Source organism: Equus quagga, chromosome 2 (genome assembly GCF_021613505.1).
Source record: "Equus quagga isolate Etosha38 chromosome 2, UCLA_HA_Equagga_1.0, whole genome shotgun sequence".
Classification (NCBI taxonomy): Eukaryota; Metazoa; Chordata; class Mammalia; order Perissodactyla; family Equidae; genus Equus; species Equus quagga.
The window spans coordinates 184625019-184647773 of NC_060268.1; the positions used below are offsets into that span (position 1 = coordinate 184625019).

Below are 22755 nucleotides of genomic sequence, written 5' to 3' on the forward strand. Positions count from 1 at the left end.
TTAATGGGGTGAACCTGTGGGGTGGCATCACATTTGATGGAAGTGCCCTGTAAGGAGGGCAACCTCGGTGCAGCAGGAACAAGAGGAGATAATTGCTGAAGTGACCTTGTGTCAAGTAGGAGCGGCCATTAGGTGAGGAGCTCCATGGGCATGTCCGGGAGTCACTCCCCAGCCCTGGGTTGAGGGTGAGATTGTTACTGCACCAAACATGTGTTGCTTCTTGGGAGTTAAATCAAACTATACCAGAAGTAGTTGTCTCACAAAGTAGAAATTTTATTTGCGGCATGCAGCAAAGAAAAATGGAGACCATCGGGAATAATTTCACAAAGCTGTGGCCCCCAAGCACAGGCCTTTCACAATGCCTTTATTTGGGGTGGGAAACGAACATTCAAAGGGGAAGTGTCATCATCACATAGAGAGGTGGGCACAAGCTTGCGCATGCGTGGATTGAAATCATGCTTCTACATACATTGCATGACCTAAAAATGGCTGTTTCTGCCCCAACACCCCACCCCCAGAGGAGGAGATTCACGATGTAAATGAGGGCAGGTTACGTTAGTACAACTCTTTGCCCATCTCTTCAGGCGTCAGCTTCGTGGTCGCGGTCTGGGCCAGTCTGGTCTCGTTCAGAGTGGCGGGGTCCAGGGCAGTTGTGGCTTAGAGCTTCTTCCTGGAACAGCTGAAAACTGCTTAAGTTCAAGGCCCCAAGGAGTTAGATTAAGGAACACCTGCACCTTGCAAAATGATGAGAGAATTAAGTCAAACACAGGAGTCGGAGTTTAGGCAGGACAAGAGAAGTGGGTTGGGGTGCATGTCTGGTGGCAAGATGTTTGAGGCTTCTGGAATATTTCAGTAATTCCCCCAGGGCCAGGGGGAAATATGGGGCCTGTTTCCCCCGGCTCTGTGGACTCAGAGTGGGCAGCTCCAAGTCCACAGGCTGGAGCCCAGCTGCTGTTTCCTCCCTGGGCAGGTGCTGGCCTGGAGATGCCTGCTGGGCCAGGAGGCACCTGCTGAGGACACACCTGCTGAGCCAGGAGGCAGCAGCTCCTTGCTGGCAGCAAGGGCCCTGGGCACTCCTGGGTCTCTGTCCGTAATGGATTTCCAGGCCCTGGAACCTCAGCCTTCCTGGCAGACATGTGTTGCCAAGTGCCCCAACAAGGCCTCTGTAGGCAGCAGGATGGCTGCCGTTTCCAGCTGCAAGGAGCCGCGGTCCGACGGCGGCTCTGCTCCTGCTGGGCTGTTCTTCAACACAGTGCAGGGCTCACGCAGCCGCGCCCTGGCCCTCTGCCCATCCTTTGCCTCTTCCCTGACCTGCTTCACCCCAGGGAACGTCTTTGATTCTGAGCTCTGTTTCTCAGAAAAAGTTTGTGTTCTTCAGGCAATTGGGGAATCATTCATAAACCTCTTGGTACCCAATCAAATTTACAGTTTATGGAGATTCCAGCCAACTTTGATGGGAGAAGTTTCAAGAACTGGGGGACCCGATCTGCTGCCTTCCCTGAGGCATTGTTATAAAGAAGGCAGGTGCGTTGCTAGCCCAGCGGGGGAGGCACCTTGCCAGGCCCTGGGTCAATTAGCAAGTTGGGTGGTTCTGGCTCATTAGGCACGGGGAGAGGCAGAGCGGGAGCCGCTCCAGGCGTCATCAGGAGGATGGTGAGGACTATCCCAGTTAATGACATCAAATTCCCTGCAGGGTTTGGCTCCAAGGAGTCAATTAATTTCAAATAAGCAGTTATGTATCAGGCCATGTGTCCTCCTGAGAGCTGGGCTGTCTGCAGCTGGAGGCAGAGCGGTTAGGAGGGAGAGCCAAAGAGGAAGCTCCTGGAGGAGGTTTCCTCCTCCCATAATTGGACTAGGAGGGGCCGTGGGAGATGAGGCATGCTGAGCGCTTCCTGGCCTCCGCAGCCCTCTGGTTTCCTGGTCTGTGTGGAATTTCCTGCAGAGCCAGGCTACTCCACCGAGCTCCGGCAGGGTCTTTGGGCTACACCCGAGCTCTCTGCAGTCTGTCTTCATCACACGTCTAAGACATGGAGACACCAATGAGCCAAAAATCCTGCCGGGACGTCAGCATTTCCTCCGCCTGTCACCAGGACAGTCAAGTCGTGCAGAGGGCCACTGGACCATCTCATTTTGTGGTGCATTGATTTTCAGCCATTTCTGCATTCTCTCACTGTCTATATTTCAAAGGGATTAGATGCTTTCTTGTGTTTAGAAATTTTAAAAAATTTCTAGTAGGCTATTTGTTATAAGCAAATATGTGACAACACAAAACTTTGGTGGTCCTTTGCATTTTTATTTATTTATACTGAGATATAATTGACATATAACATTCTATTAGTTTCAGAGGTATGATATGGTGATTTGATATTTGTATATATTGTGAAATGATCACAATAAGTCTAGTTAACATCCATCATTGATACCGACCCTAATATCAGTTTCCCCACATTAAACCCAGCATATATGGGGTTAAAACCAAAGCACTCTTTCCCTGCTTACTCCCTGGCTTCCTGGCTCCAGAATCCACTCTCCTCCATGGAGACAGACACCGTCCATGACAAGCACCTGGATTATCTCCTCCCCACAAAGAGATACAGACTGGTGGGAAAGCTGCTGACCAGCAAGGTCACAGGCTCCCTCCTCTCTGTGTCTCAAGGCCAAAGATAGGCTGAGGGGAAAGCTTGGACCAGCAAGGCCATATGCTCCCCCTCCCCTACCTAAAGCCCCAAATAAAAACCCTTCCTTTTAGCTTTTCGGGGAGTTTGGGATTTCAGCATTAGCTGCCCTCTCTCCTTGCTCAGCACTGTGCAAAAATAAAATTCCTACTTTCTTCCACCACACCCGATGTCAGAGATTGGCTTGCTGCGCAACGGGTGAGCGAACTCTTTTCAGGTTCGGTAACATCATCACACATAGCTACAAATTGTTTTTCTTATAATGGGAACTTTTAAGATCTACTCTTAGCAGTTTTCAAGTATACAATAAGTATTATTAACTATACTCGTCATGCTGTACATTACATCCAGTGTGCAAACGTTTTACTGAAGTATAAAATACAAATAGAAAAGTGCCCAAGTCTTAAGTGTATAATTTGATGAATTTTCATGAGTTGCTCACCCAGAAACCAGCACCCGAGCAAGAACTCGACGTGGCTAGAACCCGAGAGCCCAGTGCTCGCTTCTCCCCGTGGCCCCCAAGGGTGACCACCATCTTGACATCCTTACGCCACAGATTAGTTTTGCCAGCTTTTTATCTTTATATAAGTGGACTCACACAGAATGTGCTCTTTTGTGCCTGGAATTTTCATTCAACATCATGTTTGTGAGATTCTCCCACCGTGCTGTGTGTGGTTGAAGTTCACTAATTCTCACTATGGTTGTACTCCATTGCGTGAATAGACCACAGTTCATCCATTCAACTGTCCATGGACATCTGTGTTGTTTCCATCCTTTGGTTGTTATAAATCATGCTGTCCCGGTCATTCTTGTACATGTCTTTTGGGGCGACTGTGCATGCCTTTCTGCTGGGCATGTATCTGGAAGTGGAATTGCTGGGTGATGGACGTGTGTGCTCAGCTTTAGCAGGAAACAGTCTTCCCAGCCTGGCTGTGCTGTCCAGGCACTTGAGAGGGCAGGTTGGCTCTCCATCCTTGTCAAGATGCAGTATTTTCTGTCTTTATTTTAGCCACCCTGGAGGGTGTGCATCACATTGCAAGTTCAATTTGCATTTTCCTGATGACTAATGAAGTTGGGCATTTCTTCTTGCTTGTTTTCCATTGGGATGTGAATCAGATCCCCCTTGATCTTGGATTCAGGACAGCAAGATAGGGCTTCTGTGGGAACCTGTTTATTCTCACTGGCGCAAAAGGACTACCATCAGACGGTCCTACTGATGCTCAGCGGTTCCCGGGCTGAGTGTCGCCTTGGAACTGGTGGACCAGGCCATCATCTCTGTTCCCAACATGTCCCCCAAGACCTCTCTACTTGAAATGCATGTGGTCGGCTAACAACTTCCTCTGAAATCTGAGATGTGTTTGTGGGGTCACAGAGTTGCCATGAGCCGCTCGTGTCTTACTGTGAGTGCCCGCTCTGTGCCAGCCACTGGGAGTCACTTCTCAGCAGGTCCACTTGAGGCAACACAGCCTTGGCCAAGGGCTGGGGTGGGATCCTGCTCCTCCTCCCAGCGGCTCCGTGAACCAGTGCTCAGCCCCCATGCACAATGGGTGTGACCACCACGCCTGCTCTGTAGCACCGGGAGGACTTGGTGCGGTATCTCCTTGTCCTCTTGGCAGGACAACGCAGGGATAGAACCCCACCCTGCAGAGGAGACTCATGGTCACATGGGGAGCCCATCGCCGTCCCAGGATCTGAGCTCTGTCCATCCCGCCTCCTCTCACTACAATGAACAGCTCAGCCTGGCTGCTGTGGGGCAGCCGGGAGGACATGTGGCTCCTGCTGGGGAGAGGGGGCACCATGATGGGTTGGGGGCGCCATGAGGGGTGAGCCAGAGTGCTTTCTGTGGGAAGGTTACGGGCGGCCCCACCTGCTTAGCTGTTTCTGCTGCTGCTGGGGATGCTGTCCACAGTGATTTCTATTCTAAAGACCACCGGGCTGCTCTTGACATAATTCTTTAGGGAAAAGCTCCTTTTGGCATAAAGCATCCTTTCTTCTCTGATTATTACATTAGTCATTGCAATCACTATCACCACGAATTCATTCCTGCCAATGTGAAGGGGAGGTTTGTATGTTGCTGGGTGCTGTGCCCTCATTTGCTGAATGAGCGCATGGTGAGCCTGGTCCTGGGCTGGAGGTCTGCCAATGTGGATGGGACCATGGTCACAGGTGTGCCAGCCAGCTGGGTCATGGCAGGTGCCAACAACCTCTCACGGGCAGTGGAGAAACCCCCACTTATCCCCCGTCGCTTTGATGTCAGCTTATGCACTGCTGACGTGACACGTAGGTCAGCTGGGTAACAAACCCTTCAAACCTCAATGACTGACTTTGGAAAACAGCACAGCAGCACCTTGACAAGTTAAACATATACCTACCATGAGACCCAACACTTCCACTCCTAGGTGTTTACCCCCCAAAATGGAACCATATGTCCACACAGAGACACTTTTGGGTATTTTTATGGCAACATTGTCCATAATAACTCAAATTGGACATAACCCAAGGTCTGTCAACTGGATGAACAGTGGCGGGATCTTTACATTATGGAATACCACCCAGCAGTAAGAAGAAACGAGATGGTGATACACACAACACGATGGAACTCAAAACATCATGCTCAGCGAGAGGGGTGAAACCCACAAGACTAGGTGTTGTGCGACCCACTGTGTGACAGTCTAGGAAAGGCAAGTCTAGAGCCACAAGGGAACTTTTCAGGCTGAGGACACTGTGCTCTATCTTGATGGTAGTGGTGGTCACACTATTTTGTGCAGTTACCAGGACTCATCAAGCTGCACACTTTACATGAGTGAATTTTATCATATGCACGTAGTACGTTAGTAAAGACCTCAATGGCTTAACCTTACCATTGCAATTGCATCAAATAAAAGCCCTCTATTACTCCGTGTGAGTCTGCAGGTTGCTGCAGTTTTCTGGGGTGGCTGTGTTTGCTGAGGCATCTGCGAGCGGCTGTGGGTTGGCTGTCTCTCTTGCAGGTTTGCGGGTGGCTGCCGTCTGGGATGGCCTTGCTTCCCTCCAGAGCTGAGACTGTTTATGATCCAGCATTTTGTAAGATGACAGCAGGTGGTTGTTATGAGGATTTTTATCCTTCGTTTTTTAATGTGCTATATCACATTAATTGGTTTTGGTGTTTTCTTTTCTTGTAGTCCTTGTCTGGCTTTGGCATCAGGGTAATCCTAAAATTCATATGGAACCACAGAAGATTCTGAGCAGCCAAAACAATATTGAGAAAGAAGAATAAACCTGGAGGCATCATGCTTCCTGATTTCAAAATATATTACAAAGCTACAGTAATTAAAACAGAATGGTACTGACAAAAAACCCAGACATATAGACCAATCAAATAGAGTAAAGAGCCCAGAAATACACTCATGCATATGCGGTCAACTGAACTGATCTTTAACAAGGGTGCCAAGAATACACAATGGGGAAAGGATAGTCTCTTCAACAAATGGTTTGGGAAAACTGGATATCCACATGCAAAAAAAAGTGAAATTAGACCCTATCTTACACCATATACATAAATGAACTAAAAATAGATTAAAGATTTAAATATAAGACTTGAAACTATACAACTTCTAGAAGAAAACATAGGGGAAAACCTTCTTGACATTGGTCTAAGCAATGATTTCTTGGAAGTGACATCAAAAGCACAAGCGACAAAAGTAGATGACTGGAATGACATGAAATTGAAAACCTTCTGCACGGGAAAGGAAACAATCAACAGAATGAAAAGGCACAATGAGACACAACGTCTGCAAACTATGTATCTGGTAAGAGTTCAATATCCAAAATATATAAGGAACTCATGCAGCTCAATAACGAAAAATCAAATAACCTGATTAAAAAATGGGCAAAGGACTTGAATGGACATGTCTCCAAAGAAGACACACAAATGGCCAACAGGCACATGAAAAGATGCTCAACATCACTAATCATCAGGGAAATGCAAATTAAAATCTCAATGAGATACCACCTCACATCTGTCAGAATGGCTGTTATTAAAAAAACAAAATAACTGTCAGCGAGTCTGTGGAGAAAGGGGCCCTTATGCACTGTTGGTGGGAATGTGAGTTGGTGCAGCCACTATGGAAAACAGGATGGAGACTCTTTGAAAAATTAAAATTAGAAGTACCGTATGATCCAACTATTCCACTTCTGGATATATATCCGAAGGCAATGAAATCAGAATCTTGAAATGGTAGCTTCACTCTCATCTTCATTGCATGTTGACTGCAATAACAGAGACACAGAAACAACCTACGTGTCTATCAACAGATGGATAGTTAAAGGAGGTGCGGTGTATATATCCAATGGAATATTAGCCAGCCTTAAAAAATAAGGAAATCCTGCCGTATGCAACAACATGGACAAACCCAGAAGCCGTTATGCTAAGTGACATAAGCCAGACACAGAAGGACAAATACTGCTGATTCCACTTATATGAGGCATTTAAAAGAGTCAAACTCATAGAAACAGAGTAGAATGGTAGTTGCCAGGACCTGGGGGAAGGGGAAAATGGGGAATTGTGGTTCAATGGGTACAAAGTTCCAGTTACCCAAGATGAGTAAGTTCCAGAGTTCACAGTGCTGTTCAACACCGTGCTTATAGCTAACCCTACTGTATTGTGCATTTGAAGTTTTAAGAAGGAAAGTACGGTGGGGCGACAGCGCCTGGGGTGGCCCGGCGTTCCCATGCTGTGTAAGTATTGAAAGTGGATGGAACCTTTCTTTCCCCTCCTCCAAAGCAAGTTCTTTATTGTCCAACCAATCAACGTGTTGAATGAGGCAGAGCCCTGTGCTAGGGTACATGACACGAGGCATAAATACAAAAGTATAAGACAGTCCCTGTCAATTTGTGGCATATAATCTAAATATTTCTCAGGAATTACTCCATGGTTAAAAATAAAATCTGGATTTAGTTGCCAGTATTGCAACGAATGTTCCTTGAAGTCAATATTTTGAAGGAAAACATCACACTCTGCATTTATCATGGTATGAAATTTCTCCCTAGTAATACAACTTCATTGTTATCAGTAATACAACTTCATTGTTAAAATTCATTTTCCAGGGGCTGGCCCCACGGCCGTGTGGTTAAGTTCGCGTGCTCCGCTGCAGGCGGCCCAGTGTTTCATTGGTTCGAATCCTGGGTGCGGACATGGCACTGCTCATCAAACCACGCTGAGGCAGCGTCCCACATGCCACCGCTAGAAGGACCCACAACGAAGAATATACAACTAGGTACTGGGGAGCTTTGGGGAGAAAAAAGAAAAAAATAAAATCTTTAAAAAAAAAATTCATTTTCCATTCCCCTCTTCTGTAATTTGAATACAGATTTTTCAGAAAAGGAATGGGAAAGTTTAAGTAGCAGAAGTGCTTAGGTACAAATTTGGCCAACAGTTGTCTGGGCAGAGGAGCTCTAGACGGCTGAGTGAACCTTGCTCATCTCCAGGCCACTTTCGTTAATATTTTGAGGACAACATGGAGCACTGCAGAGTTGATGGGAACCAGCAATATGCAAAGGTGAAGGGAGGTCACTCCCATGACGACGTTGGGTTGTGTACGACTCATCTGAGCGTGGCCCTCCTGGCCTTGAGGAAGCATGCTGCCGTGTTGTGAGAGGGCCTGTGGGGAGCACCGCGTGGCGGGGGGCTGCAGCTGGCTCTAGGAGTTGAGAGCAGCTAGAAAGAAAAGGGGGAGCTGGGTCTTACAGCTGCAAGGAGATGAATTCCGCCAAGAACCCGAGGGAGTGTGGAAGTGGGTCCTTCCCTAGTTGAGCTTCAGATGAGAGCTCAGCCCTGACTGACAGCTGACTGCAGCCTGGTGAGCCCCGAGCAGAGGACCAAGAACTCCAACCCACAGAAACTATGAGGTAATATATGTGTGTTGTTTTGAACTGCCAGGTCTGTGCTAACTGGTTACACAGCAATAGAAAACTAATATAGACGATGAAGGGAAGGATGGGGGATGTAAGGTTGAAATAAGGAACCGTCTAAAAGGCTTTCATGTATGGACACTGGCAGGTCTTCTCTGAGACTATTTAATTAGCACCTTCCGGCCACACAGGTGCTCCTGATCTCGGCACGTGATAAGAGCAGCGGCCAGGCCAAGGGGCACGGAGGAGGCTGTCCCCTCCAGCCACACTTGGGAACTTCTTAGGGACCTTCTTCAGGGTCTGTGCCGGTTGAATCTGAACATCTACAGTAGTGGCCAATCTCCACATTAGCTGGTGACTTTGACTATTTAGGAAAACCGACAGTCTCTGTGTGCTCCTTTCCCCAAGGACAGGATTCTAGTGGGGGAGGCAGGTGTCCTCAGCACCCCGCAGGCATCACCTCACTGCTCCCACGGCTGCTGCTACAAGCCAGCGTCTGGCTCCTTGGGTGGTCTGCCTTTCCCTGGCTGCTCTCAGGAGCTCCTCTTTGTCTTAGTGTCTGTATTTTCAGTATAATGTGTCTAGGTGTTGCTTCTGTTCATTCTGCTCAGGACCCAATGACTTTCTTGGGACCTATAGATTTCTGGGTTATTTTTTTCAGTTCTGGAATATTCTCAACCATGGTCTCATCAAGTACTGCTCTATACCAGGGACAGAGCTTTTCTGTAAAAAGTCAGAGAGTAAACATTCCTGGCTTTGCATGTCTCTGCCACAACTACTCAATTCTGCCATTATGGCGTGACGCAAGACGTGGATGACACAGGAAGGGAGGAGTGTGGCCGTGGCAGGACAGGCTGGCCTGTGGGCGATGCCGTCCTGTCCCTTTCTGCTGTGTCTCGTTAACTTAGGTTGACCTTCTCACTCTGTACCCTCTCTGTGTCCTTCCCTCTCTTCCACTTTCCATCTGTTTGTTTCCCTGTGCTTATTTTGAACTTTTAAATGGAACATGGAGGTGTAAATCACACACTATAAAACTGCACGTTTAAGGTGTGCACACTAAGTTTTGACAGACGTACCCATCTGTGAAATTATCACCACCATCAGGATAATGAACATATCCACCTCCCAAAGTTTAATCACAACCCTTTGTAATTCTTTCCTTTTCTTCCTGCTTACCCCTCCCTAATGCATCACAGGCAACACTGACCTGCTTTCTGTCACTACCGATCAATTTACATTTTCGAGAATATTCTGTATAAATTTCTATAGAAATGGAATCATACACTATGAACTTTTTCATGTCAGACTTTCTTCATTCCACGAAGCTATTTTGAGATTCATCTAGGTTGTTGCATGCATCAATGTTCATTCCTCTTTATTGCGGAATGTCCAGTACTTGGATACATCATAATTTATTTATCTGTTCTCCTTTTGATGGACATTTGAGTTGTTTCTATTTTGGGGCTATTCCAAATAAAGCTTCTATGAACATACACTTACAAATCTCTGCAAGGACATGCACTTTGCTTTCTCTCGGGGAAATACCTGGGAGTGAAATGGCTGGGTTATAAGGTGGGCGGACATTTAACTTTTTAGGAAACTCCCAACTTGTTTTCCAAAGCGGTTGGCATTCCCACCAACAGTTGGGGGTTCCAGCTCCTCCACATGCTCACCTCGCTATGGTCAGTTTTTCTAACATTAGCCATTCTGTTAGGTGTGTGGTGGTATCTCATCGTGGTTTTAATTTGCATCATTAGCTAATGGTGTTCAGCATCTTTTCATGTGTTTATTCGTCATTTATACCTGTTCTTTAGTAAAGTGTCTGTTCAAATCATTTGCCCATTAAAAAAAGTTTGAGTTGTTTGTATTATCATTGAGTTTTGGATATAAGTTATTGAGTTAAAGAGGGCTCTATTAGACACATGACTCGAAAATATTTTCTTCCAGTCTGTGGCTTGTCTTTTCATTATTTTAATTGTGTCTTTTGAAGAGCAGAAGATTTTAATTTTGATAAAGTCTAATTGTTGAATTTTTCTTTTATGGGTTTTGGTTTTAGTTTCATATCTAAGAAATTTTTGCCTAATTCAAAGTAAAAAAGATTTTCTCATATGTTTTCTTCCAGAAGTTGTATATTTTATATTTAGGGCTATGATTTCTTTTGAGTTCACGTTTATATAACGTGAGGTATGGATCAAAGCCCATTTTTGGGAATCTGGATATCCAGTTTTTCCAGCACTATTTGTTGGAAAGATTTCTTTCTCCACTAAATTGCCTTTGTACTTTTGTCAGAAATCAGTTGTGCTTATACGTGTGGATCTATCTCACTGATTTATTTGTCCATCTTGATGCCAATACCACATGTCTTGATTACTATAATTTTACAAGATGATTTGAAATCTGATGGTCTTAGTTTTCCAACTTTGTTGCTCTTTTTCAAAGTTGTTTTGAATGCCCCAGGTCCTTTGCCGTCCATATAAACTTTGGAACTGTCTTGGCAGTTTCTAAGAGAAGCCTGCTTAGACTGGGATGGAGGTTGCATTGAGCCCATACATCAATTTGGGGAATTTGGCATCTCAACAACATGGAGTTTTTCAACCAGTTAACATGGTTTCTATCGCTACCTGTTTAGTCTTTTAAAATTTTCTCAGCAACATTTTGTAGTTTTCAGTGTATGGTTCTTGTATGGTTTTGTAAGATTTGCACTTAGCTATTTTATATTTTTTGATACTACTGAAAATGGTATTTTTAAAATGTTTCCATTTCCTATTGTTTGTTGCCAGTATATAGAAATACAATTTCTTTTTATTGTGTCTATATGAGAAGATGGATGTTAGCTGAACCTACAGTGGCAATCATTCCACAATGTGTGTAAATCAAACCATCATGCTGTATGCTTAAACCTATACAGTGATGTATGCCAATTATGTCTCCATAAACCTGGGGGGAAAGATCAGAGCAGAAATCAATGAAATAGAACACAGGAAAAACAGCAGAGAAAATCAATGAAACCAAAAGCTGGTTCTCTGAGAGTATCAATAAAGTTGATCTATCTCTAGTTAGACTGATCAGGAAGATAGGATAAGACACAAACCACCAATATCAAGAATGAGGGGGGTAAGATTTCTACAGATTTTACAGATCTTAAAAGGATAACAAGAAAATGTCGTGAACAGCTTTATGCCAATAAATTTGACAGCTTAGATTAAATAGACAAGTTGCTTGAAAGACACAAACTGTCAGAGCTTACTCAAGAAGAAAGAGGGAACACAAATGCCCAGTATCTATTAAATTTAAATATAAAAACTCTGTCCCCACACAACTTCAGGAGATGGCTTCACTGGTGAATTCCACAAAACATGTAAGGCAAAAATAACACCCAAAGTCTTCCTGTTGGCCATCTGTATGTTTTCTTTGGAGAAATGTCTATTCAAGTCCTCTGCCCATTTTTTAATTGGGTTATTTTGTTTTTTGCTATTGAGCTCTATGAGTTCTTTATGTATTTTGGATATTAACCCCTTATCACATATATGGTTTACAAATATTTCCTCCCAGTCCATAGGCTGCCCTTTCACCCTGTGGATGGTCTCCTCTGGTGTGCAGAAGCTTTTTAGTTTGATGTTGTCCCACCTGTTTATTTTGATTTTGTTGCTCCAATCTTTATTATTTCCTTTATTCTTATTTTGTGCTTAATTTGTTGTTATATTTCTAGTTTCTCAATACGGAAGCTGATGCTGTTGATTTATGGCCCTTCTTCCTCTGACGCAGGTCTGTGGTGCTGTGAACTCGCCTCTGGGTCTGTGTTGGCAGAATCCCACCAATTTTGATATGCTGTGTTTTCATATTCATTTAAAAACATTTTCTTATTTCTATTTTGATTTCTTCTTTAACTACTAGGTTATTTAGAAGTGTATTGTTTCCAAATGTTTGGAGGTTTCCCAGAGGTCTGACTTTTATTGGTTTCCATCCTAATTCTGTTCTGGCCAGAAAACACGCTCTGCATTGCTTTTACTTCTTTTGAGTCTGAGGCATGTTTTACGGCCTAGCATACGTGTTTATCTTGGCAAACGTTCCACGTGCACCTGAGGAGGAGGTGTGTTCTTCTGCATGGGGTGGAGTGTCCTCTAGACGCCAGCTGGCTCAAGCTGGCCTGTGGGTCAAGGCTCTGTCCCCTACTTTCCGCTGTCTGTCCCCTGGGTCTTGGAAGGACAGTCGTGTTCGAGTTTGCTTCTGGTAAGTCAACTGCCTGCGCTCGCTCCTCACCTTTATTTCTTCCCGCGCCTGGCCTGTGATCATGTGCATCTGCAGGAAGGACTGGAGTGGGCTCTGATGCTATCTTCCTCCGGAAGGGATTTTTTGTGTGTTTTTACTTCTTCCAGACACAGGGTGGTGACAGTTGTCTAGACTCACGTGACTCCAAGTTCAAAGTCTGCCTTTTATGTTCCAACTGATGACTCGAGGTTGTCCAGTTCACCCTCATTCCTGGGGTGCAGCCCCCCAGGCAGGGTGTGGGTTTCCGGGGTCCCCCTGTCAGTGGGGTGTGAGGCTAACGGGGCCCTTTTCTCTGCGAGGCTCAGCTGGCCCCCGGCCGAGCCTGGGTTCATCTCTCTGGGCACAATCATCTCCTGACCCTCAGCTTGGCACCTCCTCCCTCACTCTTGTCCCTTTGCTGTTTAGAGAAGATGCAAACACACCTCACTCCCGTGTCTGCTGACCTCCGGGAAAGGGTTAACCTGGATCACTCGCTTCTCCGAGATGGGCAGGAGCCTGCTCACTGTTCCCTCTGAACTCTGTAGAACTCTTGGTTAGATGGTGGGTCTCCCGGGCTAGTCCTCTGATCTTGAAGCATATTGGGTGTCCATTTTCCACATCACTTTTTGGTTTGACTTTCTGAGTGACTCCTTCAACTCATTTCCAGTCCTTACCTTGTTTTTATTTCTGCCTTCATTGTTCTTATTTGCAAGAGTTTTCTCTCTCTGTCTCTCTCTGAATGTTCTCCTTCTTTCTCTCTTTCTTTTCTTTTAGTGTTCTATCGTTTCAAGGATGCAGTCCACATTCCGTATGTCCGTGGGGGATGTTCATGGCATGTCTCCTCCCTTCCGGCTCTGCTCATTCCGGCATCCCCTCTCTCTCACTTTCAGTCCATCATCCTTGAGGGAGGTTCTCATCAGAGGTCTGGTGACTCGCACTGGAGAGACCCAAAATGCTGACTATGGCTGGCACAGTCGCTCAGTGGGAGGACCCCCCGCTGCCAGTGTCCTTAGTCTTTGAGTGTGGGATGCCCAGGTTCCTCAGAGAAGTATTGTCCAAGCTCCTGTCTGGGAGTCATGCGGGGGCCTGGGGCCTCACATTCAGTACAGGGGCCTTTCCACGTTGCCCAGTGTCTGTCCCTCTGCCCTCAGGTGTCTGGGTGTGCCCTAGTCCCGGATCCTCCCGGCTTCCCCCCCGGTTCACATCTCCGTCTCCAGAGTTCCAGCGGGGTCGGCTGGGCTTTACCGCCTCCACAAATCTCCACTTTCAGCCTCACTGGCATCTCTCTTTCAGAGGCACCTGGTGCCATTGCCAAATTTGAGCCTCGAGCAGGTAACTTCTTGCTGCTGGGCTTCGCCGACCATGGGCTTGTGCTCCAGCCCTCTGCTCACCCCACTCTTGTATCCAGTTTCTGAAATCATGTTGCTGTTGCCCCCTCTGTCGTTCTCATTACATGCGCGGGATTTAAGGAGTGAGCAGGTTGTGCTCAGTTCACTGCATTTAGTAGAAACCGCGTCCTCTTTGGGGGGAGGGGGAGGAGGAAGACAGAGGAGACCTCCGCTGGGACCTGGGGCAGTCAACAGGTCCGAGGGTGGCAGGGGTCGCAGGGTGAGCCTCAGTGCACGGAGCTCGTGTCCTCACCCGCTAATGGGCGTCCTGCCTCGTGGGGCTCTGGGGCATGCGGCAGGTCTGGCTGAGCGCTGCAGGCCTAGGGCGCTCTGGCTTCCTGCCGCCGCCCAGACAAGCCGGGTGGGCGCCTCTTCCTTCCCGCCGCAGTAGTCCCCACCTTCCCAGTGTGGAAAGAAGGGCACAGCCGCTGGAAGTACACGTCTTCCAAGGCCGGGAAATAGACACGTGGAGCCTCAGAGAGGCAGAGAGTGCGCCGTGCAGCTCAGCCAGCAAGAGCTGAGTGGGGCACTCGCCGGCCCTCCAGTCCCAGGGGGTGGTGGGACCTGGAACAAATGAATAAACAGACGGACAGACAGTCTGGACAGCCCTGGGAGCTGGGGCGGCTTAGCCTCTCTGTGCCACCCTGCTTGGAGACAGGCTGGTGGGAGGGGTCCGGGCAGAGGAGGACTCCCTCCTCAGCGTCCTCAGCTGACAGGAGCAGACAGGGATGCTCTGGCGATTGGCCAGGGATGGGACGCAGCATGGGGGACCCAGGCAGCGAGACTGGTGAGGGCTGGGTCCCAAGGTCCTGATAAGGATTTGACAATTTATCTTATGAACAGCAGGCATTTGATGGCAGGATCAGCTGAGTTGGGGGAGGAGCGGGGAACCAGGGTGTCCCACAGGCATGGCTCAGAGGGGTAGGTGGGCAGCCCTGCAGGGCTGGAGATGTGGCCTGAGCCACGGAGGATGCCAGGAGCATAGCCATGGGGCGGAGGCACGGCTCTCTGTCCTGCCTGGAGGAGGAAGTGCTCACTGTTGGGTGGGAGAGGGGGGCCAGCAGCTGGGTGTGCCGTATGGAGTGAGGGCTTGTGACACCCGTGGTGGGCTGTGGAGGGGCAGCTGTGGGTCTGGAGACCAGAGGAGGGTCCTGCTGGTGTCTCAGGGAGGTGCTGGGCTGGGAGTGAGGACTAGGATGAGAATCGTCCTGGACAGAGTCCCATGAACCCCGGGCATGGCCTGGAGAGGAGGGGCCGCATAGATGCGGCCGGGCGGTGCTCCCTCCCTCGGGAGAGTTCGGTGGGGAGACCCCCGCCAGGGTGCCCAGGCTGGAAGCCGAGAGGACGTCGAGGCCTCAAGAGCGGTTGGGGCCTGGGCCACCACCCGGGTGTCTTCCTTCCCGGCTGAGGCTGATCCGCCGGGCCTGGACCTCGCTCCGCCCCCGAGCGGGGTCCGTGCTGCCCTCCAGTCTCAGCTCCTCCTCCAGGAGGCCAAGGGGCCGCCTCCGAGACGGCATTCCCGCAGCCCCGCCCTCCGCTTCCCCCTCCAGCTGTGCCCTGGACGCCGCTATCCCTTAGCTGGTGTCTGACCTGCCGACAAACCCGGCGGACGCTGTCGGCCTTCTTCCTGCTCGGCGCACGCCTCTCGCAGCCTCTCCCGGTGCGGGCTCCGAGTCGCCCCCTCTCGTCCCCGGCGTTCCTTCTCTGGGGGCCTCTGGCCTCCTCTCTTCTTGCTCCACCCGTCCTGGCGGGTCTGGCATGCTCCTGACTGTGACTACTCGCTGTTTGCTGGTGACCCCGAAAGGTTCATCCACTGCCCACTTTCCTCTCAGCTCCAGACCCAGGCATCGAGCTCCCTATTGGACGTCCCGAGCTGAACTCGGCGTCTTCCTTAGACCTGCCGTAGGGCGCCGGGAGCCCCATCCTCATGGTCCTGGGCCCCACACCAGGGCCTCTGGGAGGTGCTGGGGTCCCGGAGTATCTGGGATGTGCCTCAGCACATCCAAGATCTTGGGTTCCAGCTCCTGAGTGTCTGTTTAACCCAGACCTGCACCAGCCTCTCGCCTGGGCCTCCCCGGCTCCCTCGTTCCCGGATTCCTGTTTTCATCTTGTGCTCCTACATGCAGCGTCCTCTCTGAAGTCAGAACAATCTTAAAAGCTCAGATGTGAGTTTACGCCTGCCACGCTCAAAGCCTCTCACTAGCTCCCCAACGCGCTGAGGTCCACAGCCTCGCCCGGGTGGGAGGCCCAGCATCAGGCCCCTGCCTGCCATTGGCCCATCTCTGCTCCAGGGACTGTTTCTTCTTTCCGTCCTCAGTTTGGGGCAGCTGCCCTCTAACCCAAGCCAATATCGGGGCTTGTCCCTGGTCCCCAGATTTTGCTTCTTCCCAGCATCCAGCCAGACGCCTGACTGGGCTGCGTTCACCTGCTCCCTGTCCGCCCGTCACCCACCAGCCTCGTCTTCTCCCTCAGGCTTGTGATGGGCTCTTACCTCGTCCCCTGACCCCCTCCCGCCCTCTGGGCCCCTCTCTCCACAGTGGCAGAGTGGTCTTTCTAAGATGAAAATCTGAGCACATCACTGCCCTGCTTAGAGCTCTTCAGTGGCTTCCATCTCCATAGAAGGACGTTCACATAGCGCCTTGTCAGCCCCACTCGTCGTCCCGGGGCCCGGCTGGCCCTACACCTCAGCTCCTTCTGGTTTCCGGATTCGCTTTCCCCTCTCTGCCTCCCGTCATTACTGTTCTCCTGCAGGACTCTCCACTCCCGCTGGGACTAATTCTCAAATGCATCCCCATCCCACAAAAGCATCCCTGTCCCCCGGACAGACCCTGTGTGCCCCCGCGCCCCGCCGAGGAGGCCTCCCTGTGTGGCAGGACTGACCGGAGCGGCACCTGTTGCTTCCAGGTGTCTGAGCCAGCTGTGGGCCCTTGGCGAGGGGCTGGCCCTCAACATGAGCTTTGTTAATTAAATGACAGATCTGTGAGCCAGTATTTTCACTCTGCTTCTTTAAATGGTCAATTTACAGAAGGACAATCTGGAAGTACGTCCATTCTGAAAAAGGGCCGTGTCCGTAATTTCTGATTAAAGGCGCTGTCCACAGAACGTTTGTTCCACTGTAGAGCCTGCCATGGTGGCTGGGCGGTGGCCTGCGCCAGGACTCTCCAAGCCTCGTGCTGACCCAGTGATGGGTCAGCTGGTGCCAGGTCCGTCCAGCAGGAGGCCCCTTGGTTAGCTCTGCCTACAGTCCTGGCCGGAGGGGCGAGGCCAGGATCCAGCCCCTCCCCTGCAGTGCTGGGCTCTGCTCCTGCTCATCCTTCCTCATGGATGGCGGAGAGACGCTGGGGCTGCCCAGCACCACCTTCCGGGGCAGCGGAGCAGGCCTCTTTGGCCTGGATGCTGCTGCCCTCACTCACTCCCCTGGCTCCTACGCCCACACCACCCGAGTTCTTGTCCTCGTCCTCTATAATGCCCTCTTCCGGGGGGGACTGGTCCCACATGCTTTGGGTCACTGATCAGCATGGGGCCTGTCACATGAATGCTGAGTGGGTGGCTGTGACCTCAGTCTCTAGTGTGTTTCTGTGGTGGCCCTGTGAGTGAAGCTCAAATCCCGATTGTCCATTGCACAGGGTGAATATTCCATATTTCCCCAACCCTGCCAGCTCGACTGGCAATTAGCTGAAGTCCTGCAGACGCCACGCGATTTCTGGCTGGCATGCAGGCCGCAGCTGCAGCACAGGCTCGGCTGGGCCCTGGTGACTCTGGAAGTCACGCAGAAAACTGACGCTGTCATCACAGTGACACATGGCTCAGAGCCCTCGAGCATCAGGCAGTGGATGGAGCTCTTTCCGAAGCTGAGGGCACTGATCATGGGGGTCTGGGGCCCTCACAGCCTCTCAGGAGAGCAGGCGAGGGATTCCTCCAGGGGAGACCGAGGCACTGCACTCCCAAGTGGTGGGCGTGGACACCCCGTCACCATCTCCCATCAGTGACAATGTGCTTGGGTCGAGGGGTCTTGGCTGGGGTGGGCGGTCAGCCTTCTGCAGATGCCTGCTCCATAGTGAGGCCGAAGCAGGTCAGCTGGGACAGGGCTCCTTGTGCCAGGTCCTCAGAGCGGCAAGGCCACTGCCAGGTGGACGGTCAGGAAGGGGACAGGAAGGGGCCTGAAGGCCAGGGTGCTGCCGTGCGTCCTTGGTGGGAGGACCCCCAGCCTGTGGGTCATCTGTGAGCTCGGGTCCCACAGGCCCTCTGGCCTGGTCTTGTTCGCACCACCTGCTTCTAAAAGAGGAGAAGCTGGCCCAGGGGCCGCTGGTCGTGGGCGGGCAGCTCTGCTCTCTGTTTGGGAACATTCTCTCCGGAGTCTCATTTCCTCTGCTGCTTTGTCAGCATGCCAACCCTTTACCTTCCCTCGTTGGGAACCAAGCTGTGTGGCCCCAGACTCTCCCCCAGGACCTTGCATGGAGTTGTGACACTGCAGCTAACCTGGCCCCTGAGGGCCTGGCCGGAGGAGGGAGCACCCAGCAGAGGCTGCCCAGGGCTGGGGCCTCACAGGAAGTCAGCAGGGAGGTGGGGGCCAGGACTGCACCCTGGCCACACTGCCTCCTACACCTGTGTGGGGCCAGAGGATGTCGCGCCTGGAACAGGGGTGTCGGTCTCTGATCTGCTCAATCGGGGCAGCAATTGGAAAGTGCCCAGGATAATTCCCCTGTGGAGCTGCAGGGTCAGGCTGAGGGGGCTCCGAGAGGGGTGGATGGCCCAGCCTGCGAGGGGTGGGCCAGGTCGGGGCGGCCACCCTGTGTGGTCACCAACAGGCCTGAGTCCTGAGCAGGCCCTGCTTGGAGGAGGGGCAGGGACGGGGGTACGTGCTGACTGCATCTTCGGTCGCTCACGCCGGCCCCTGGCCGCCTGGTACAGCTGGTGAGGGGACAAATGAGAGAGCTGCAGGGGTCTGGAGCGCCTGAGCGAGCGCAGGGTCCTGGGAGACCCCTAGGAGGAGGCGCTCAGGGCCTGGGCCGCCCGCTGCCCTGCCCTGCGCAGCGCCTCCTTGACCTCCCGGTTCCGCAGGCAGTAGATGATGGGGTTGAGCAGGGGCGTGAGCACCGTGTAGACCACGGACACCAGCTTGTTGAGGTCAAAGGAGTAGATGGCACGCGGCCGGGCGTAGATGAAGAGGGAGGCGGAGTAGAAGATGACCACCACGGCCAGGTGGGAGGCGCAGGTGGAGAAGGCCTTGTGCCGGCCGGTGATGGACTGGATGCGCAGCACGGTGCCAAGGATGGCGCTGTAAGAGAAGACGGTGAGCAGCAGCGGCCCCAGCAGGATGAGCAGCGCCAGGAGAAAGTCCACAAGCTCGGCCACAGACATGTCAGAGCACGCCAGGTTCAGCAGGGGGGACACGTCACAGAAGAAGTGGTTCATGATGTTGGGGCCGCAGTAGCCCAGGCGTGAGATGAAGAAGACCTTCCCCAGGGAGATGGTGAAGCCTGAGAACCAGGAGCTGGCCGCCAGGAGGCTGCAGAGGCCAGGACTCATGACGATTGGGTAGTGCAGGGGGCTGCAGATGGCCACGTAGCGGTCGAAGGCCATGACGCCCAGGAGCGCGCACTCGGTGCAGGCCAGCGCCAGGAAGAAGTACAGCTGCGCCATGCAGCCTGAGAAGGAGATGTGGCGGAACTCGGGCCCCGCCAGGCTGAGCAGCATCTTGGGCACGGTGACTGAGATGTACCACACCTCCAGGAAGGACAGGTTGCTGAGGAAGACGTACATGGGCTTGTGCAGCGGGGGGCTGGCGCGGATCACAGCGACGATAACCACGTTCTCTGTGATGGTCAGCGTATAGACCAGCAGGAACAGCACCAGCAGGCACATGTGGAGGCCCCTCGAGCCCGGGAAGCCCACCAGGATGAACTCGGTCACTTCCGAGTGGTTGTCCCTGGCTGACATGGGGGCATGGCCCCTCCTGAGGGCAGAGGCTGCACGTTAGATGCAGATGGGGTCGGGGAGAGGTCGGGGGTGGGGTGGAGAGGCCGAGCCCCCACTTTGCTGTGTGTGAGGATCTCCCCACCATGGGAAGGGGGCCTGGTCCTCTCTGTGTTTCCCCAGACAGACTGTGGCCGGCCCACTGCATCCTCCAGTTTCCCACCAGGCATTGGGTGGGAGCTGGGCGGATGTGGGCTCTGCTCTGGGGCCATAAGCCTGGTCTGGCTACAGACGTTGGACAGGCACTATTGTTTCATGGGAGGACCTGCAGAGTGCCACAACAGCAGCTTGGAGGCCAACTTGAACCTGCAAACAGGCTTGCATGAGGCCTGAGCTGCATCACAGTACCCACAGCTGAGCAAGGAGGTTCTGGGGCCGGATGCCCTGTGCCCTCTGATCCCAGCCCCTTCAGTGATGGTCAGGGGGCTGCGAGGGGGCAGGGCTGGTGGCAGCTTGCTCCTGCTACAAGGAATTGTTTTCATGGGCTTGAACGGACCAGATCCTGAAGACCGAAGTCGGCTCCCTCTGCCCCGCCCGGCTGTGGCAGCCTGGGTGTCCTCCTTCCTGCTGGCCTATGGGTTTGTGGGCTCAGGTGCTCCCCAAAATGTGGCTGAGCCACATCCAGGGCCCCCTGCACCCTGCCTCACATCCACCTGTCCTCTTCGTTCCAGGATTGGGCCCCTCAGAATGTTTCCATGGACCACGGACCATGTGGCCCCCGTCCTGCATCTCACCACCAGGAGCCCTCAGAGGGCACCCATGCAGGCCTCAGCCCACCCCGAGCCCTCAGAGCTGAGCCCAGGGCAGGCCCTCCACTCATGGAGCAGATGCTCCCTGGACCGCCCCTTCTTCAGGAGGCCCTTGTGCCCAGAACCCTGCAGCGTGGGCTCCCCCCATCCCCGGGTCTGGGCTCCAGTCCCCGTCGCAGTGCCACCTCCTCCTGGAGCCCCAGGTCTCCCGAGCCTCCCCCACCTCTGCCTGCCCAAGGTGGCGCATTTGGGAGGCGGCATAGCCCAGGGCTCCAGCATGTGGGACCCTCCTCCAGCCACCTGTGCCTCGGACAGGACCCCTGCCCTCTCTGTGCCTTGCATGTCGAAGCTGTCCCAAGGTCATGGTAGGACCCTTTCTGGGCTGACAGGAGGGTGTGGGGGCGCACGAGGTCCTGGGACCACAGGTGGTCTGCACACCCGCTGCACTCACTCTGGGGCGTCCGGTGGCCTGTGGCATGGCGGTGACGCTGAGCTGCAGGAGGGATCCTGGGCGGATGTCAGTGGGGTTGTCCCTCTGTGTGGCAGGGCCCTGGGTAAAATGACCTCTGGGCCCCTCTATCTCTATCCTCCCACCGTGGTTCCTGGTGACCCCCACGACCAGTGTCTGCTCAGATCTGTGAGACTTGGAACAAATGTCGATCCTTGTCCAGTCCCCTATCTGAGAGATAAGCAGAAGTGTCGCCTTGTCTGACGGGAGGGGAGGGAGGCACAGCAGCAGGAAACTGCGTCCTCGTCACACAGACACGTGCAGACAGTGGAAGCTCCCTGACTCTGCTGAGACGCACCAGTCAACACGCACACTCCCCAAACCTGACACGATGCAGAAGCACACATGCTCGTCCCCCAAACTCAGATTCACACCCAGGCACCCCGAGTCCAAGGTACATCCACCTCCACAACCAGACATGCACCCCCAACAGATCCAGACCCTGCACACGGACGTTGGCACCCAGGCCTCAGACAGACACACAGACGTCCGTGTCTGCCCAGGAGACAGACAGACACCAATCCCCTCACCCAACCACACCAGCCACACACTCTCCACAGAAATATGTGAACAAACACAGCTCTGTCACACAGATAAACCCCAAACCACAGACCCGGCCCCTTATGCAGACACAGCCCTGTTCATCAACAGACCCCAGACAGGCTTGCCGCCCAACGTTATCCACGCATGGGCGCTCACAGGTGTGCTCATGGAAATAGGTACACACAAGTGCCTACCCAGGAACACACGGGCATACACAGACACACAGGTGCACATGTACACACACAGGTGCACACACAGACACACATGTACACACACAGGTGCACACACAGACACACAGGTGCACACGCAGGCACAGGTGCACACGCAGGCAGGCTCTCAAACACAGACACACAAGCCCTTCAACTCTCGCCTATGGGAGGCTAACAAGGTTTTAGGTGGCAGATCTGGGTTTAAGCCCCAGCCCCGCCCCACGCTCTGCCCTGACCCACCAGCCCCAACTCCTCACCTGTGGAGGGGCGGGTCTGACAGTTCTCTGATTTCTGGAGGACTCAGTGCCACTCGGGGCAGGGACCTGGCAAATGTGGGTCCTTATCTGGTCTTTGAGCACTCAGAGGGGCTCAGTGTGAGAGAAACAGCTAGCATGGCTCTGCAGGAATCCCAGGGCCAGGTCAGGGCTGCCAGAGGCTGACCACGGGCTCTGACAAGGCCACATCCTGCCCTCAGCTGAAACCAACCCTGGGCGCTGGACCCCAGGATCTCTCCGTCCCAGGGCTGCCGAGTTCCCCGTGACCATCCAGGTCTGTTCCAGCCAGAACAGA

The 22755-nt window shown here is 52.2% G+C and overlaps 1 protein-coding gene across 1 annotated transcript; it reads right to left on the reverse strand.

Annotated features, from left to right (window-relative positions):
* Nucleotides 1-19183: 19183 nt before the first annotated feature.
* Nucleotides 19184-20140, reverse strand: LOC124233485 (olfactory receptor 226-like). The gene has a single exon (XM_046650616.1). It carries the CDS (start codon nucleotides 20138-20140, stop codon nucleotides 19184-19186), a length of 957 nt encoding a protein of 318 aa, XP_046506572.1.
* Nucleotides 20141-22755: the final 2615 nt, after the last annotated feature.

What these genes read in the sequence shown, in the direction of transcription:
- LOC124233485 (XM_046650616.1), bottom strand. Translation starts at nt 20,140, where the DNA reads ATGTCAGCCAGGGACAACCACTCGGAAGTGACCGAGTTCATCCTGGTG.